This window comes from Silene latifolia, chromosome 2 (assembly GCF_048544455.1).
Source record: "Silene latifolia isolate original U9 population chromosome 2, ASM4854445v1, whole genome shotgun sequence".
NCBI lineage: Eukaryota > Viridiplantae > Streptophyta > Magnoliopsida > Caryophyllales > Caryophyllaceae > Silene > Silene latifolia.
In genome coordinates, this window is record NC_133527.1 from 195,934,796 (window position 1) to 195,953,886 (window position 19,091).

The window sequence follows — 19,091 nt, forward strand, 5'->3', positions numbered from 1 at the left end:
GACTGTTCTACCCTCGGCCGAGGGACCCATGGCAGGCCGGCGGGCCCTGTTGACTCCATGCCGAGGGGTCTTGGATGTGAGTACGCGGATATGCCTCTCGACCGGCTAGGTTCCGAGACCGAGACCCAAGTGACAGGCCGACAGGCTGCGTCGGTTAGGCTGTCTAATACGTTGACTTGCTGTGGATATCTTTGACCTTGCTCAATATGTTGACTCGGTCAGCGGGTGCAGAATATGCCCCATCAATAATTATGAAGGATAAAATTATGTGAAACCAATTTTGCTTTTCAATATTCAAATACTTGTTTGGTTGCTCATTAGAATATAACTCAACCGGAATATTGATCGAGTCCATTGTTTGGTTGGGTATATTGAAATGAAATAGAATGGATTTTTTTTATTCCATTGTTTGGTTGGGTGATTTGGAATAACTCCCCCTCCCCTTTGAATCTCATACCTACCCTCCCCTCCCTCAGATTCAAACTCCATTCCCCTCTTCTATAACTTGGGAATGTAGTATGGACTTAGAACCCTATACCACCATATTATTAAACTCCATTTCATTCCATTCCGACTTTTATTAATAGTGTACTCTGTACGTGCTTAAGACGGATCAAATAAGTAAAAACAAATTTTTGGCATTTTCTAATTTATAGGCAACTTAACATGTGATTTGGTATGTATTTAACTCGTCTTAAATTTAAGACGGATAATCACCATCTTAATTAAGAATTTGTGTTTTCAAAAGCTTACTAATAATTTTAAGAACGAGACAAAGGCTAGCTATGGTTAACTTAAGAACATAGTTAGCTAGGTAGAATCCGTAAACGGATACGTAGTGGTTGAATGTTAGAATGTTCCAACAAAATACGGCCATTTCGTTTTGCAACAACCATGCAATCATGTTTAATTATGCATTACGGTGAAAATTTGCAGCTAATTAATCACTTAGTTTTATGCTGGATAAACTGTCGGTCATACACAATTACTTTTGCAAAGTACACGTGCCAAATGAACCATTTTTATATGGTTAACAACATCACAGAACACAGACATATCCGTCACAAGTTGAAGACAGGTTAAGTAATACGAAGTACCCAAGTGGATAGATAAGACAAAAGCAAAATACCGCATTCTGCTTTTGTCTTATCTACCTACTTGGGTATTACTTAACTCGTCTTCAGCTTGTGACGGATATGTCCGTCTTCAATGAGACTTATTGTAACAACATTTACTCGAAACAGAGCAAGTTATTCGATAAAATGGAACCAATTATGAAGAAGTTATGTCCACTGTTTTATATGAATTAACCCGTTTGTAATATGATCTGGGTTTATAGGGTATTCAAAACCCTACAAATTAGTGGTAGAATAGGGGGTTAGTAGGGTTGTTTTTCCGCGCTGAATAATGAAAAATGTGAAAGTTTTTTTGAGTTTGCCTTATGACATTATTCACCCTGTTGATTTTTTCACCCCCTAACCGTGAATACTTACTCCGCACGGAAATAGATAGAGTGTTAAAAAATGAAATGACGTCACTGGATTATATATATCGATTTCAGTACCACCTTCTCTTACTAGTTCTACACCCGTGCAAAAAAATGCACGGGTCGTAACAACAGATGTTAAGTGTTCAATATCGTAATAATATAAATTGTCCATAGAGACGGTATTGAATTTAATCGGGCCTCTTATTTATTATTGTAACCACATATAATGAATTGAGCTTCTTTATTCAAATGTTAAATTCAAATGACGGTATTGAAATTGTAAATATGATAGTGTTGATGCCTGATTACTAAATAAATGTTTTTGTCTCATAATAATGCTTTGTAAGACTTCTGGTTTTTTTAAGATAGGAAAATTAGTGCTGGTACTTTTTTATAATCATTAAAATCTTTACCATGTGTATTTTTTTTTAACATTATAATTATATGAATCCTTTTCAAATTTTGCTAAATTTTGTATATTTCTTAACATTATGAATTATAATTATATGAATGTGCTTTAATTCTTATCGAGACTTGCATTTTTTTTTGTATAGGAATGTTATTTGGGTACCTATCAATAAGAAAACCAGTACAAATAATTTGTAATTTTATTCATTTTGTAATTTTTTTTAATTGTTTTCATTCAGATGTATTCCTAACATTTTAGGAAAATATATATGTATAATATGTAATTATAAAAAAAGTTAAAACTAAAATTAAAATATCGTAAACTAAAATTAAAATATAGGAGAGAGGGTAATTAAATGTGTAGGATGAACATGGGGGGTCCTACCTTAATTTTTTTTTCTTTTTAATCCTTAAAACCATGGACCAATAGGAAAGCTTTATTGGCTTCAGCTTTTATAGATAAAGGATATCCAATATGTAGACGACCATTACAATATTTGGCTTACCCAAGGATTAAGGGTATGTGAGTAATGTGACCCTTGATGGCACTCTATTATTGTCCGTGAGTATTATTAGGGAGTATTTGACGGAATTTGTATAAACAATTCATGGTAAAATTTTAAGTCCATGTATAATATAGAGTAACTGATCATAGCTGTCCGTAAAAAAAAAAACAAATTTTATGCTTGTTTTGGTAAAAATTTACCGACTATGAATTAATTATGTGAGTGATAGTGATTATCCTTAACGCCAATATTCGATTGTAAATTAACGAATGAATAGGTGATGAAATAAAGAAGGAGAAGATAGACAAAAAGTATGACACGAGAGATTTTTGGTGACGCGGAAAACCCGGTGTGGGAACAACCGCGGGGGGAGTCGGAATCCCGCCAAATTTGCACTATAATCGATGTGTCAAACGCCCAAGTAAGGAAATACAATTTTTACGTAACCAAATAATTGTTGCCAATTGCTGATGAATTCTCTCGAGTATTGTGTTGCTTGATCAACTGGTGAATGCCCCTGTACGTTGCTTTTTTCTGGCTTTTATAGCTGCTCAAGACGAAATCTAGGGTTTGAAAGTTCCCTCTGCTTCTGTTGCGGAATATCAGGTCAACATGCTGCAAAGTAGGGGTTTGTTAATTGACTGGATCTTTTACTCTTTCTCACGCGTGGGCTTCTTTCTTTTGGGCCATATTGTGTTTATTCTTTATTTAATCCAGCGGTCCAAAATTTGCCACCTCAGTGATCCATCTGTCCTTCCCTTTGCCAATCGTTGTGTGCCACGTTGTCCTTGACTTGTCTCCCTTTTCTACAATAAAGCAGTGCCACGTACAAAGGATATAAATTCAATTTTTATCCCTAACAATTGCCCCCAAATTTCCGTCTCAAATACTTTTTAGGCGGGAATTTCAGTTGCGATGCGGAAAACTGATGAAGTTCTAGCAGTTGCTTTGGCTTCTTCAACTTCCTCCACTTAATGTCTCTCAACCGCCCACTAGTTCCCACTTGCCCTCAAACTCTCCTTTATTTAACTCCCTCGGTATCCTCCCTCCCTCTATTTTTTCATCTTCCCATCACTATCAATCATCTTCATCTTCTTTTCTTTTAAACCCGCCTTTCTGCCGGCTGCTATTCTCCAGGTATTTTATTTCCCACTCGTTTCTTTCATTTCTTTGCACATAATGTCACAAAAATCCGTTTCCTCGACCTCGGATCTGGTGATGCCGTCTGATGACTTTCTCTCCGGCGGCGTCCTTTCTGACAAACACTCTTGTGATTCCGATTTTACTTCTGAGGATCTTGATTACATCAAGAAAACCTTTGGTTTTTCTGATGATGTGGTGTTCCACATTCCGACTCCTGGCCAGAAGGCAGACTCAGTGAGGGTTGGGTGGATTTGCTTGTATGAGTATGCCTTTCGTTTGGGTCTGCGGTTTCCTTTCCCCCCTTTGGTTCAAGAATATCTGAACTTGAATCAGTTGGCTATTTGCCAAGTGGCCCCATACACTTGGCGGATCTTGCTTGCGATTGATGCCATGAATAACCGTTTTGGTTACGAGATTGGTCTTCCGGACCTTGCACACTTGTTCTCGGTTAGGTCCCTTGCTCGGGGTCAAGTGACCATTCGTGTTCGAGACGGGGAGAAGAATTGCATTATCTTCCCTGTGAAGCCGGATGATAGCAAGTGGTTCTCTCGATTTATTTTCGCGAAAATTGACACCCTTCCTGCTCCGACTGACTATATTGTCAGTGTTTGGCGATCAACAGACGGTACTTGCATGCCTTTATTCTTGTATATTTTCCTTGATGCTCATATTTCCTTACTTGGTTTTTTGTGCAGGTCTGTGCCCCTTGCCTTTGTCTCCTGACAAGACTGCCTCGCTTTCCAAGTTATTCAGCCCTCCTCCAGAAAACAGGACCTTTCCCAATCTGATCCAGGATTCCGCTGCTGCGGTGAAGAAAACAGTTGCTGAAGAGAAAGATTCAATGTCGACTAGTGCGTTGCTCTTCCCTTATTTGGCTTGGTTCTGTTTCTGGACTCTTCGTACATCTGGTTCTGACTTAATATTGGCTGCTTGCAGGTTCTGCAAAATCTAGAATTTCATTGCAAGATGTTCTGGCTCAGAGAGTGCAAGAGCAGGTTGCGTCCGTCCCCAAGCCTGCTGAGAAGAGAAAATCTACTCCTGCTCCTGGTTCTGGACCTCGTCCCAAAAGGAGGTCTGCTGCTGCGGAACGGGCTAAGGAGCAGACTCCTATTGAGGCTACGCCTCTGGCTGTGAGGCCTCCACTACCTGGGCATGGATTATCTGCTTCTGGAGACGCTCTAATTTCCAAAGCTGTTCCTGGTTCTGCCCCAGCTAAACCTGCGTCTGGTGCGACTCCCACGTCTGGAGCCACCCCGCTCTCGGAGCTATCCTCGCTTCAGTGTGCCGCCCGGTTCCAAAACGCTCTCGCTTCGGGATCGCTTTTCGGTTCCAAGATCGCTCCGCTTTCGGGATCGCTTCGGTTCCAAATCTGCTTCTGTCTCCAAAGATATAGTCCTTTCGTTTCCTGATGACTTTGGTAAGGCCAAATCTGAACGCAATCTGGGCCTGATGGATCAATTCTTTGTTTCCCGCCCCGAGTCGTAATGGGGCAAGTGCTTTGCGTTATTTGGCAGATCGTGCAGCAGAGCAATCTTTCGAGGTAACATATGTTTGATTGTCTCTGAAGAATTTTCCTTTTCCCTTTTGACACTTTGCTTTGGTCTGGCAGTCCTTCCAGATGTCTCTGTATTTGAGGAAGAAGGTTCCTCTTATGGAAGCAGAAAATACCAAGTTTCAGAAGTTGGCGAAGGAAGCAAATGAGGATAGGCTTAAGATCCAGGCTGATTTGGATAAATCTCGTAGTATTTCTTGGAGGAAGCCGCTCAGAAGCAGAGTTTGCAGAATAGCCTTTCTCTTGCTGAGGGGCGGGTTTCTGGTGCTGAGAAGAAAGCTGCTGAGGCTGAGAAGAAGGCTGTTGACGCTGAAAGGCGTGCTTCTGAAGCTGAAAAGCGTATCTCGGAGGTGGAGAAGCGTGCTTCTGATGCAGAGGCTCGTGCTGCCAAGATTCAGGAGGAGAAGGTTTCTGAGGTGCAGGAGTTAAAAAGGACTCTGGTGGATGCTTTGTCTTATGCTGCTCTGGAAACGAAGATTGACTGTATAAAGGTGTTCCAGAAGGGAGGACACTCGGCCTGGGATTTAGGTGCTGAAGAGGGGAGGCTTGCTGCTACCTTTCCGGATGGTCTCAATCTGGATATATTGGCTGGCTTGGTGGAGCTCGGTGTCAAGCGTTTCGCCGATGATCCAGTCTTTGAGGAAGAGGTCAATTCTCCGCTCCGATGTTCAGCACCGCTTTCAAAACGTGGTGCATATTGACGTGGATTAGTATTTCTGTATCTGAAAGACTTATGCTCTGTTTAGTTAGTTTTTGGCCCTACGGGGCATAACATCTTTATTTTGGATAGTTTGTGTACTTTTGGTCTGGCTCTGGTGCCAAACGTACTTTGCTTTGTGACTTAAGTATTTTCTACTAGTTATTTTTTTGTGTCGTACCGTTTCTGGTGCTTTGATTTGTGCATGCACGTCGTTTGTTTGGCCATCGCTGATAGATTGCTGGCTAAGGGGTCTAGTATGCCCACTCGTCCAGAGGAGCCAGGCTTGCGTGGGTGCTAATGCATCGCGGGAGGTTGGTTGTCCCGGTTGTACGTGCTTAGCCACGGACACACGCCTTCTGTAGTAAATACAAGCTCGCGCATTAGTTTTTGCATTTTATTTCCTTGGCTTACTTGAAAATGTTGGTTTTGCAATTTAAAGCATGTTAGAAAAAATATTAGAGAAAAAAGATATGGGCAAGGTTTTTAGAACCAGAAATGTTGGATTCAAAAAATAACGCTTTTTTAGAGCCAGAAAACATTCAGACTCAGGAGATATCTAGACCCAGGGAAATATAAAAAATAGAAAAATATTTTAGAAGCGAGAAAAATATCTTTCGAGCGAGAAAACATGTAAGGCAATGTCTAGAACTCGGGTCGGGTCAGATTGTAGGCCGAGTAAATTTGAGTGCCGGTTCTTGACCTTCTTTGGTGGCTTTAAATAAAATATTTTTTCAAGTGGGTGATATTCCAGGATCTGGGAACCATTTGCCCTTCCATAGTCATGAGTCGGTAGGCTCCATTTCCAACTGTGCTTTCTACTTGGTATGGCCCCTCCCAGTTGTAAGCAAATTTCCCTGCTTGCTGGTTCTTGGTATTCTGGAAGACTTTCCTTAGGACCAGGTCTCCCACCTGCAGGGTTCTTACTTTTACGTTCTTGTTGTAGCTTCTAGCCACAGTCTGCCGGTAGGAAGCCATCCTGATCTGAGCGCTGGTTCTGAGTTCATCTATCGTGTCCAGGCTGCTTGCCATTTCTACCTGGTTCCGATCTTCTGTGATGCATCCATACCTGTGGGTTGGGACCCTGACTTCAGATGGGATGACTGCTTCTGCTCCGAACACTAGGCTGAAGGGGGTTTGCCCTGTTGCAACCTTTGGTGTGGTTCTGTCGGCCCAGAGAACCAGAGGTAGCTCTTCTGCCCATTTGCCCCCAATCTCCTCTAGCTTCTTTTTCAGGTTTTCAATGATAATCTTATTGCTGGATTCAGCTTGTCCGTTGGATTGGGGGTTCCTGGGAGTAGATTTCTGTAACGAGATATTCCACCTAGCACAAAAAGCTTCAGTCTTATTTCCAATGAATTGGGACCCATTATCACATATAATTTCAGATGGAATGCCAAACCCGCATATGATATGCGTTTAATGAAAGATATCACCGGGTTTCGTAACCTGGGAGGATGATTCTCGCTTCTATCCATTTGGAGAAGTAGTCCGTCATGGCGACCATGTAGACTTTGTTTCCTGGTGCTCTGGGTAATGGTCCCACGATGTCCATTCCCCATTTCATGAAAGGCCATGGTGAGATAACCTGGTGCGAGGCTCACTGGTGGTGACTAACATGAGCGTGCCTCCGCGGCGTCGCATCTTTTGCGAATTCCATGGCATCTTTGCGCATTGTGGGCCGAAGTATCCTTGCCTCGGTGCCTTGTTGGATGTGCTCCCGCCCCCGCATGGTTTCCACATTCTCCACTGTGGAGAGCATGCAAAACAGCCTGAGACTCTCCCCGATCCAGGCATCTGAGGTAGGGTCCAGCGTGGGATTTCCTGAAAAGAACATTATCGATTAGTAGGAATCTGGATGCTTTCATTTTAAAGCTCCTTACCTCCTTTTTATCTGCTGGTAGGATGTCACTCTGCAGCCAGTCCAGGTAGGGCTTCCTCCAGTCTGGGGTATTTTCTTCACTGCTGGTGCTGCACACTTTTTCTGCTTCCTGCTGAGATTTTAGTGTTGCTGGCTCCAGCACGTGGACAATTGGTATCGTGGAGACAGTTCCTGTTTTGAAGGTTGCCCCCAGGGTGGCTAGTGCGTCTGCTTCTGCATTCTGCTCCCTGGGGATTTGCTTGATGTTGAATGTGACAAATTTGACTTTCAGCTCTTTTGCTACATCTAAGTATGCCATCATCCTGGGGTCCCTGGCCTCATAGCAGTCATTAACATGGTTAACTATAAGCTTAGAATCACTGCAAACCTGAAGGTGTCTGATTTTCAGATCCAGGGCCAGCTTCAGACCCAGGATTAGTGCCTCGTATTCTGCTTCGTTGTTTGTGGCTTTGAATTCACATCGTACGGCCTGGACTATGAGGTCTCCTTGGGGTGACTTGAGGACCAGCCCTACTCCTGCTCCTTTGGCATTTGAGGCTCCGTCCACATGTAACTCCCACACCTGTTCTCCTTTGTCTTCTTCCAGATTCAGGATGTCCTGTTCGGCCTGGGTCTGGAGTCCGCGTAAGTCGACACAAAGTCCGCGAGCCGAGATTTTATGGTCAGACGGGGTTCAAACTTCGGATCGTATCCGCTCGGGTGCACGGACCATTTAGCCATTCGTCCCGACAATTCTCGGTTTTCTCATGATAGTTTTAAGAGGATAATTAGTTATCACGGAAATTGTATGAGATTCAAAGTAAGGACGCAGATTTATAGGATGCAGATGGAGTGCAAGGACAAGTTTTTCTAGTGATGTATACCTGGTCTGCTTGAAAGCAGAGACTTTCGATGTAGTATACCGGATGTCGTGATCCTTCCTCGCTCTCGCACTAGCACCGCACCGATCGCCGCTTCGTGGATCGATGAGATATAGGACAGTGGCTCTCCCGGCTCGGTTTCGACAGAGAGGCGGGAAGTCTTTGAGATAATGTTTGACTCGAAATGCTTTTTCGTGGTCGTCCGTCCATTCAAATTTTTGGCTTTTCCTGAGTATATCATAGAATAACCTGCATCTGTCCGAAGATCTGGATATGAACCGGTTTAAGGCCGCCACTCTTCCAGTCAGGCGCTGGACGTCTTTTGGTTTCTGCGGTGACTCCAGCTGCAGGATTGCTCTTATTTGCTCGGTGCTGGCCTCTATTCCTCTCTGGGTCACCATGTACCCTAGGAACTTTCCACTGGATACTCCGAAGGTGCACTTCGTAGGATTCAGCTTCATTTGGTACTTCCTGAGGGTATTGAAAGTTTCTTCCAGGTGCTGGTGGTGCTGTGAAGCCTGCTTCGATTTGACGACCATGTCGTCTATATACACCTCCATAGTTTGGCCTATTTGTTCTTTAAACATCATGTTCACGACCTCGATAGGTAGATCCCGCATTTTTAGTCCAAAAGGCATGACATTATAACAATAGATACCTCTCTCGGATCTGAACGCTGTCTTTTCCTGATCACTGGGGTGCATCTTTATCTGGTTATATCCGCTCCAGGCATCCAGGAATGTCAGCATCTCGTGGCCTGCAGTAGCGTCCACCATGGCGTCTATATGCGGCAGAGGGAATGGATCCTTCGGGCAAGCTTTGTTTAAATCTGTGAAATCGACGCAGACCCTCCACTTGCCATTCTTCTTTGGGACCACTACCACATTAGATAACCATTTCGGGTACTTTACTTCACGAATCTTTCCCATTTGCAAGGTGTTATCTACTTCCGATTTATGACCTGGTTTCTTTCAGAAGCAAACTTTCTTCTTTTCTGCTGCACAGGTTTATAGCTTGGATCCACACTTAGCTTGTGAGTTATCACGCTTGGGTCTATCCCTATCATGTCATCATGTGACCAAGCAAAGCAATCTATGTTAGTTCTCAACAACCGAACGAGTTCTTCACGAATCTTACCTCTACATTCAGATCCAATGAGAATAGTTCGTTCGGATGCGGCGAGTCCAGGATGACTTCGTCTAGTTTCCGCTCGCCGAGGCTCAATGTACTCGTCCCGGATGCGCCGGCTCAGAATTGCTATGCGGGTGCACTGTCGTTGGCTTCGAGCCACCTTGTAGCAATCCTTAGCTTCTTCCTGGTCCCCACGTATTTCTTGCACCCCCAAGGTGTTGGAAACTTCAGGCATTGGTGGTACGTTGAGGGAATTGCTTTCATCTCGTGGATCCAGGGCCTGCCAAGGATTACATTGTAAGTAGAGGGCCCATCAATAACCAAATATCTTACCTGTTTGTTTATGCCTCCGGCGTAGGTTGGGATGATGATTTCTCCTAAGGAGTGCTTTGTTTCGCCATTGAAACCAACCAAGGGAACCGCCTTCTTTGCTAGATCTTTCTCGGTGAATCCCATTCCTTTGAGTGTTTCCATCATGATCAAGTTGACGGAGCTTAGGTATCTACCAGGATCTTCTTTACCTTGCAATTTCCTATGGGAAGCGTGATGATTAGAGCGTCGTGGTGCGTTCCGGAGTAGATCCTGCGTCTGTTTCGTCGAAGGTGACCGACGGCATTCGATGGTTAACCCTGCAGGAGCTTTTCGGTCTGTCTCCTTTAGCCCGGGCTGCGTGCCTCTTAGCTGCCGAGTAAGTCACCCCACACAACTCCGATCCACCCGTAATGACATTCACAATTCTAGAGCAAAGGGGAGGAGGAGAGGCGTAACCCGATCCGTCGAATTTAATTTCTCGTTGTGTTTCGGGGAGGAGGTGATCCAGGTTTCCTTGGTCGTAGTGGAATTTGACTTCCTTTCCGAGGGAGTGGCATTCATCGGTGTTGTGAGTGTTCTTTGCCGTGGAACTCACACTTTTGCCCGTGTCTCTTCTTCGCCGGGGTTTCCTTCGGAAGTTTTGGCCATCGACTCTGCGTCCCGGCTCCTTCAAGGCTTTGAATAGTCCTGCAAGATTGGTGGTGAAACCATACTCACTTACTTTCGGAGGCAGATCCGCTTCTGACTTTCCTTCTGTGCCGCCGAAACTTTATTCACGTTCGCTGTGTAGGGTTTGGATCTTTCGCTTTTCTTCTCTGTAGGAGCCTTTCTGGGTACTGGGTCTGAATCGTAAGTGCTTCTTACAGGTGCAGCGTCTTCCTCCAGCCTCATGACAGCGATTGCCTTCGACTGCACCTCCTCAAAGGTAGTGCATGGATGCATGGTTAACTCCTTGTATAACTGTGAGTCCTGGTGCAGCCCTCGGCGGAAGGCTTGGATAGCGGTTGCTATATCGCACCTCGGAATTGACACCTTTTCTTTGTTGAACCGGTTCAAGAAATCACGGGTGGATTCCTCAAATCCTTGCACCAGCCGGTAGAGGTCGCTGGTCTGCTTCTCTGGCTTTCTCTTGGTGGCAACCGCTGGTTGAAGGCATTGACTAGGTCGGCGAAGGCCGGATATGCTCTTGTTTGGTAAGCCGACGAACCACCGCAGGTCGCTCCCGGCGGTGTTGATCCAAAACCTTTGCACATGCAAACTTCCTTTAGAGATCCAGTTGCGGTTATCACCATCATTTTCTGCTTGTAGTGGTTGATATGGTCAAGTGGATCTGAGGTCCCGTCATAGAGTGTCATAGCTGGCGGCACACATCCTTTAGGAACACCGATTAGAGCTATGTCATCCACGAAAGGTGAGTCTGCGTAGCTATCTTTGGCTGCTTTCTCCAACGGACGGGCTACGCCGGGTATCCTATACATTAGTTCCCTCGGCTCTGGTATTCTTTGCTCCAGGGAATTACCCGCTCCCGCAAGAGGGTTAGAAACAGCGGGAAGGAACGGAAGGTGCACCTCCTTGCCAGGGTGCTCCGGAAAATTGGCCCGATCTTTGGGTGTAGTTCCGGTGTTGCACCGATTATGGATCCAGGCTGCCATCCTGGTGTCTGCTGTACTCCTCCGATCCAGGCTCCACTAGTGAACTGGCTGCAGGATGGAATTGCTGTGTTGGAGACAGGTCCAGACTGCCATCCTGGTGTCTGGTGTGCGGGGGTACCTGAAAAAGGTGGAAGGTCAGATCCAGAAGGGGTGCTAAATAAAGCGTTACCTGTTGTCTGCTGCAGACTAGGTGGATTATCAAATGACAGACATCCCAATCCTCTTGGCTCGATTGGTTCGCTAGGCGCCACTCCTGCAAGATCCAGCCTGGTAACTAGTTCTGATGGGATTGGACGACCCAGTCCTCCACCGCTGGTTCGCCGGAGTCTCTCGTCTGCCGATCTTTGGTTTTGACCGGACTGCCGTCACGATTTGAGCCATCATATTCTGGTTGTCTTTCCTCGGATCTTCAATGCCCGACGAGAATGTCCATCCCCGAATCATCACACGCATCGGATCAAGCGCCGGAGACCCTGCGCCGGAGGACCTCGCGCTGAACTTTTTCTGGGTCGGGCTTCGAGTCTTTGTTTCGCCTCCTCTCTCTTGAAATTTGCTTTCTCTCTTTGGATTTGGACCGATTTGGATGCACTGTTGCCTTGGGAATCTGCGGTGGTTTCGAGGTGGGGCATGGCTCGGTCGACATCTTTGGCGGGGATCGTTTGGTGGATCTTTGGGATGCACCGACAGTCCCGCAGATGCGAAGTAATTCTGCTGCAGAGGATAGGGCGGCATACCGTTCTTTGGAAGGATTTCGCCGGTTCCAGACATTGTGATGGCTGGTTCGGTTTTGCGAGGCTTGGCTATAGAAAGTGATCACTATGCCCCACGGTGGGCGCCAAACTGTTTTGGTAAAAATTTACCGACTATGAATTAATTATGTGAGTGATAGTGATTATCCTTAACGCCAATATTCGATTGTAAATTAACGAATGAATAGGTGATGAAATAAAGAAGGAGAAGATAGACAAAAAGTATGACACGAGAGATTTTTGGTGACGCGGAAAACCCGGTGTGGGAACAACCGCGGGGGGAGTCGGAATCCCGCCAAATTTGCACTATAATCGATGTGTCAAACGCCCAAGTAAGGAAATACAATTTTTACGTAACCAAATAATTGTTGCCAATTGCTGATGAATTCTCTCGAGTATTGTGTTGCTTGATCAACTGGTGAATGCCCCTGTACGTTGCTTTTTTCTGGCTTTTATAGCTGCTCAAGACGAAATCTAGGGTTTGAAAGTTCCCTCTGCTTCTGTTGCGGAATATCAGGTCAACATGCTGCAAAGTAGGGGTTTGTTAATTGACTGGATCTTTTACTCTTTCTCACGCGTGGGCTTCTTTCTTTTGGGCCATATTGTGTTTATTCTTTATTTAATCCAGCGGTCCAAAATTTGCCACCTCAGTGATCCATCTGTCCTTCCCTTTGCCAATCGTTGTGTGCCACGTTGTCCTTGACTTGTCTCCCTTTTCTACAATAAAGCAGTGCCACGTACAAAGGATATAAATTCAATTTTTATCCCTAACAATGCTGATATAAAGCATGCACGAAAGTAAGAAACATCTGTCAAAGAAGATATTTGCTACCACTTAATTAAGTAATTTAAATAATGTTGAAAATAAAAGAAGGTTGTAAGAAGTCTTAACTTAAGTCCGTGTGTCCATGTTAAGTAAGATCTATCGATAACTTCATTAGTATAATACAGAGCATGTTCGATGAATAATCTCAGTTTGTTTTGAAGAATCTAAGGCTAGAATCTGTGGGTAGAAAATAAAAATGTACTGTAGATTTGAAGTATTAGATACTGATTAATAATAGACATTTCCCTAGACTTTATTCACATTAATGATCGTCAATTTGATAATTTATCGTTTTTATCCGATTTTCTACCAATTTCTAAATTTTCCCTAACCTAATTTGAAAAGTGAAAGAGAAAAAACTAATGGGCTATACCGCTACACAGTTTAGTTCAATAAGTGGATTATACATCCGATAAAACCACCAATTGTATAGTTTTTGAGCATTAAAATAAAGTTTTCGAGTTTTGTTTTAAAGTTTAAATTTTACTATAAAATTTTTGAGTTCATTTAATTATAATATAACTAAAAAACATTACATATAAACTCAGTTAAATTTGAGTTTTTGACGGTAAAAAATTAAAATGTAACTTATAATTTTTAAAAAACTTAGAAAAAATACACATAAGCTAAAAAACAAATGAGCTCTGAGGTAGTACATCCGATATATGGTCCTATTTCTCTTAGTTTTGATATGCGTGTCCGAGCAAAAGTACTCGGTATTTGTATAACTGTATTAAGGTCGGTTGAAAGAGTCTCGACAATATTTAATACTCAAATGATATTGATTTTTAACAAGATTTTTGTGATAGTTAAATTTTGATCTTTATTCTAGAAATACATTTGGAAGCTAAGGTCTCAATCGTAGTTGGTGCTTGGTGTCTTTGACTATACCTCTACGACAATGACATACTAATATACTACTCGTAGTATATACCTGATGTTCAAATGCGCGAATTGTTGAATATTTGGGCCGTGTCTTCGCTATTAATTATAATAAAATTATGTTCAAGAAAAGGGAAAAGGACTTTGATGTTTAGTCGACCATGTTATTTACAGGGGCGAATTTGTGGTTTAACCGTCATCATGAGCCATGACTTTATCAATTAAGTTAGCTGACATGCAAATACTGCAATTGACTATATTTGAAAAATAACTTCATAAAATTGGATTTTCATCCCAATATTTTCTTTATCTTTAATTTTACCACAGAAATAAAAAAATTATGAGAAGGCTAGACTTTAACTAACTACTCCGATCCTAATGTTTTCATATATAAGTGAGCTTGTGTTTACTTTTATAAAGTAAATGATCAAGATACTAAATGTTTTTAAATATGAAAGTAATAAATGACGGAAACACGTAAGTGGGGAGACGAAGAGAGTATATTGCAAAACCAAAGTTTATTACGGAGTACTTGTAACTTATAGAATGTACTCCCTTCATCCCGTTTATTTGTTTATTTTATTTATTTTTAATAAGAAATATTTTAATTAAAGGTAAATAAATAATTTGAACGGAGAAACTATTATTTTTAGTGGTTCATGAGTCATTGTCTTCGTAAAGGTTGTGCATCTAGACTTGAATGAGAAAATGAACACGTCCTTTACTTGCACCTTCTTTGCCAATTTTATGAGGTACAAATAGGCATGTAGCTTAATCAAATAAACCTTGGTGTCGGTCACATTAAACATTTTTTTATCTATTTTCAAAAAAGAAAAAAAAACATATTTTTTATCATGATTGTGTAATTTTAGACCTTGAGATACATCATCAAATAATTCAAGGTCAACAATAAAGTAAAGATATTCTTTATTTTAACTTGTTTTTTTTTATTAATTGACCGATTTTTAGCATATTTAAAGGTTTTAGCATGTTTGACCAATTAATATGTTAATTTTAGTGCTTGGTAAAAAACATATTTAGGTTCAATATACATTTTACAATATGTTGCTTACCCCAACATATTGTTAACATTTTTTAAAATAGTAGAGTTTACTCCATTATACAAAGAAAATGTTAATTTACTAATCTTAATCTTAATTTGCTAATTACAAAACACTTAGGCCCTGTTTGGTAATCAACGGATTAATTTTAGCATAAACGGGGTATTGTAAAAGCAGATTATTACAGATGAAGGGAGTATTTCATTAAAAATGACTTTATCTTTTTGTCTTGATGATTCAGTAGAATTCAGGTTATCTGTAGAAGGAGTTTTCTGATCGCACAACAATTAATTCCTGTGTGCAGCGCGTTGGACCTTGTCTTCCGAATGCAACTTTTTTCTTTCAGAAAATCAACATAACTTTTTAAATTTTGAATTCGTAATCAGTATTGTTAGGACACGGGTTAAGAAACCCGAATAAATAAAAATTACTTTAGGAAAGTGAAGTTTCTAGTAGATTTTTGGAAGGCACTTTATGTAGGCTTTGGATTGATTATATGTTGTAAATAAATGATTGAGGTACATGCATTAAGCAAAGCATTGATGATTGTTCCCTTCAAAAAAAAAAAAAAAAAAAAAAAAAAGCATTGATGATTGTTCCTGGACGGATCGATACTCACCAACTTTGTCACTTGGTTTCCATTCGTTTACGCCAAAATTATATTCCGATTCCTACCTTCCCACCTTGCCATTATTAAAGTTTCTCATGTTATTGTATACCTTACTAACCTTGGACATATTCTTATTGATTCCCATTTATACCCAAAGAAAATGTTAGATTTAACGAGTTGGTTTTGCATAAATTAGTAAACCCACAAATTCTCATTGAAGACATGACATATCCGTCACAAGCTGAAGACGGATACCATTTTACCTCACAATGTACCCACTTTTTCTCTCTCTGCAACACTATTCATGTGGTCCCCTTTCTCCACTAACCCATTTTGTTACCATTTTATCTCACAAAATATCCGTCACAAATGGTAACCCGTCACAAGGGAGACCAATTGTAGTAAACCAGATGTAAATATAAATTAGTTGCTAAAAGTGTTTTATAATAAATTTGTATAAGGTTGTCTTACACAAGTATGTGTGAGATATATAATCCCGTGAGAACATAGATTAATCGGTGATAAAAGTAGTTTATCCAACATAAATTACCAAAGGTTTAAACGAGATTATGAAATGTTAATACGGAGTAATATTTAAACTTTAAAGGGATGACTTTTTCGATTATGGTCTTGTGCCTCGTTTGGTTACCATACGGGAATTAATATCCCATGATTTTACAAAACACGTGAATTGGCCAATTCATGTGAATTGCCCAAAACTCGTTTGGTTGACATCCTGGAATTAAATTGACACAGGAGTTTCCAATTACCTAGGGAGGGCTAGGTAATTAAACTCCTTCATTATGGAGGAGTTGAGAATTCATGGGAAAAAGAAAATCCCATGATTTGGGGTAACCAAACATCCCTCATTTTTCCAATTCATGGGATTTTCCAATTCACCCATTTTTGAGAGGGCAACCAAACGAGACCTTGCACTTTTACCCTACTCGAAGTTACAAGAAACCTATTTCAGATGACTTGTAATAAAATCATATTTTCGTACAAAGAAAAAACAGTAAAATAGCCCTATTTATTCGTACAAAATCTCATTATAGACGGCACATATCCGTCTATAACTAAAGACAAGCCAAATACAATACCACATTCCTAATAGGACAAACAACAAGTGGAGTGGTGGGGGCCAAAAATATCACCACTTTCAAGCTAGAAAAATACTTGTGTCCTCCGGGAGGATGGTCCTCCTTACACTCCAAAAACAATTTACAAAATGAAATATTTTAATAGCTTGCGTGTAAGGAGTACCGTTGATACGAGTACGGAAGCGTAAATAAAATAAAAAGTGTTGTGGATGGGAGTCGAACTCGTGCCTCTCGGTTTGGAGGGACGAGGCCAGTTACTTACCACGATATTTGACTAAAAACCGCCGAGTTTCAAGTCAATAAATGCTTAAAACAGCGACGCCAATCGTTGTTTTAAACGAGATTTGAAAGACCGTTCAAATCTGATTTTGTGATCAAATCTTGATCGTTTTCTGAGATTTCTATATTAAACTTCTGTAATTAATTCCTAATACAACCTAAGCTATTTATACTAATAATAATGAATAGTTCTAATGGAAATAATACTCCTACTGTCCTATGCTTAAGGCAATTCTACTGACGATAGAAATCGTCATTATTTTAATCAAGTACTCCTACGGATGATGGAAATCATCTTTATTTTAATTAACTAACTACCCCTAGCTAACTTGCATCCTGGTCGAACCTGACTACTCGACTCATTTATCTAGTATGATTAGGACTCCTATGCAGAGATTTGCTTGTCTATTGAGTAGACCCGAGTTCGACTCTCCTTCTTGCTATTAACAACTGTAATTGTATCATCCCCTCTCTCTTGAGAAGGAATTGTCCTCAATTCTTGGAGACTCAACCCACCGGGATCAAAGACTACTAATACAACCAAGAAAGCGAACACTAGCAACAAATCCGCATACAAGAACGAATCACCCTTGATGCCAAGCCACGCCTCGTTCCTTTTTCTCAATTTCAGAATCCTCTTGTGCCAACCACCCCACCACCCTCCGTGCACAAGCATAGATAATTTATCACTAACTTCAAGGTCGATCAAACAAAATGAACATGATGATTCCTCCTTAGCTGCTGCCCAATCGAACAAATGAGAATGTGAATGTTCTTGAAATTTCTTAGGGTTAACCAGGTATTCATAGCCATAGCCAAGAAGTCCTAACCCGACACCAAGAGCTGGTGAGCAACACGGTGCCTTTGAATCCGTCTCCGCCGTTTCCTCAACTCCATAGTCATCAAAGACAGGTGGTCGATTGAAATCAATTGAGGAATCAATGTAGCTGCTCCATAACTCATCCTTGCCAAGATCCTTTTCAAGCTTGCTTTCCATTGCTAACATGGTGAGACTCGAGTTTTTCTTACAACTTAACGCATAGTATTTGTAGCCTCGGATGACATAGGCTTTAGAACGATCCTTTTCCCCCTATCCAACAATTCGTAATCATTGCTCCTTCCTCTATGCACCACATCTCGATCATACTGCCAAGGACGGCCCAAAAGAATGTGACAAGCATCCATGGGAACCACATCACATAAGACTTCGTCTTCATAAGGACCCATCGCAAAGCACACACGGACCTGCTTTGAAACTTGCACCTTCTTACCATCGTTTAACCAATGCAATGCATAAGGCTCGGGATGAGCTGTGGTTGGCAAAGCTAGCTTCGAAACCATCTCACTAGAAGCTGCATTTGTACAACTTCCACCATCAACAATCACGCTGCACCATTTATCCCCGACTTGACACTTGGTGTGAAAGAGTTGGTCCCTCCGCTTTCGGTCACAATAGGCTCGGTTTTGGCCTGCAAAGTCCGACGCAAGACAAGTGTAGTGTCATAAACAGGGGCATTGAAAATAACCTCATTATCCTCCTGGATGCTTTCTTCATTTGTGAAAAATAAACCTTCTTCTTCGATATGCTCATCACTCAATTCATTTCGATAAGAATTAGCCTCCCTTAGCGTGACGATTCTCTTATTCGGACAAGAATGCTTGAAATGACCGAATCCCTGGCACTTAAAGCAACGCACTTTGGATAAATTTTGCTCCTGGGGCACGGCAGCCTGTTTGTCTTTCGGCGGAGGATTTGGATTAATTGAAGATTTCGAGTTCGTCTACTTTGGAACCAGTTGTAATTTGGTGCTTCAAGTCTGTTCCATGGAAGAAATTGCGGAGTGTTCTTTGGATCGGTTTCTTCTTGTTCTTTGATTGGGCTTCAACTCTCAAACTTAAATTACAAAGCATATCAAATGATGAGTAGTTCTGCAAATCGACAACAATAGCAA

At 41.7% G+C, this 19,091-nt stretch overlaps 1 protein-coding gene across 1 annotated transcript; it reads left to right on the forward strand.

Moving 5' to 3' along the window:
* Positions 1-2,679: 2,679 nt before the first annotated feature.
* On the forward strand, positions 2,680-5,960 carry LOC141632515 (uncharacterized). Its single transcript, XM_074445063.1, has 3 exons — positions 2,680-4,397; positions 4,483-5,086; positions 5,156-5,960. The coding sequence occupies exons 1-2, from the start codon at positions 4,076-4,078 to the stop codon at positions 4,953-4,955; spliced, it is 795 nt and encodes a 264-aa protein (XP_074301164.1). The 5' UTR covers positions 2,680-4,075; the 3' UTR covers positions 4,956-5,086; positions 5,156-5,960.
* The last annotated feature ends 13,131 nt before the right edge of the window (positions 5,961-19,091 follow it).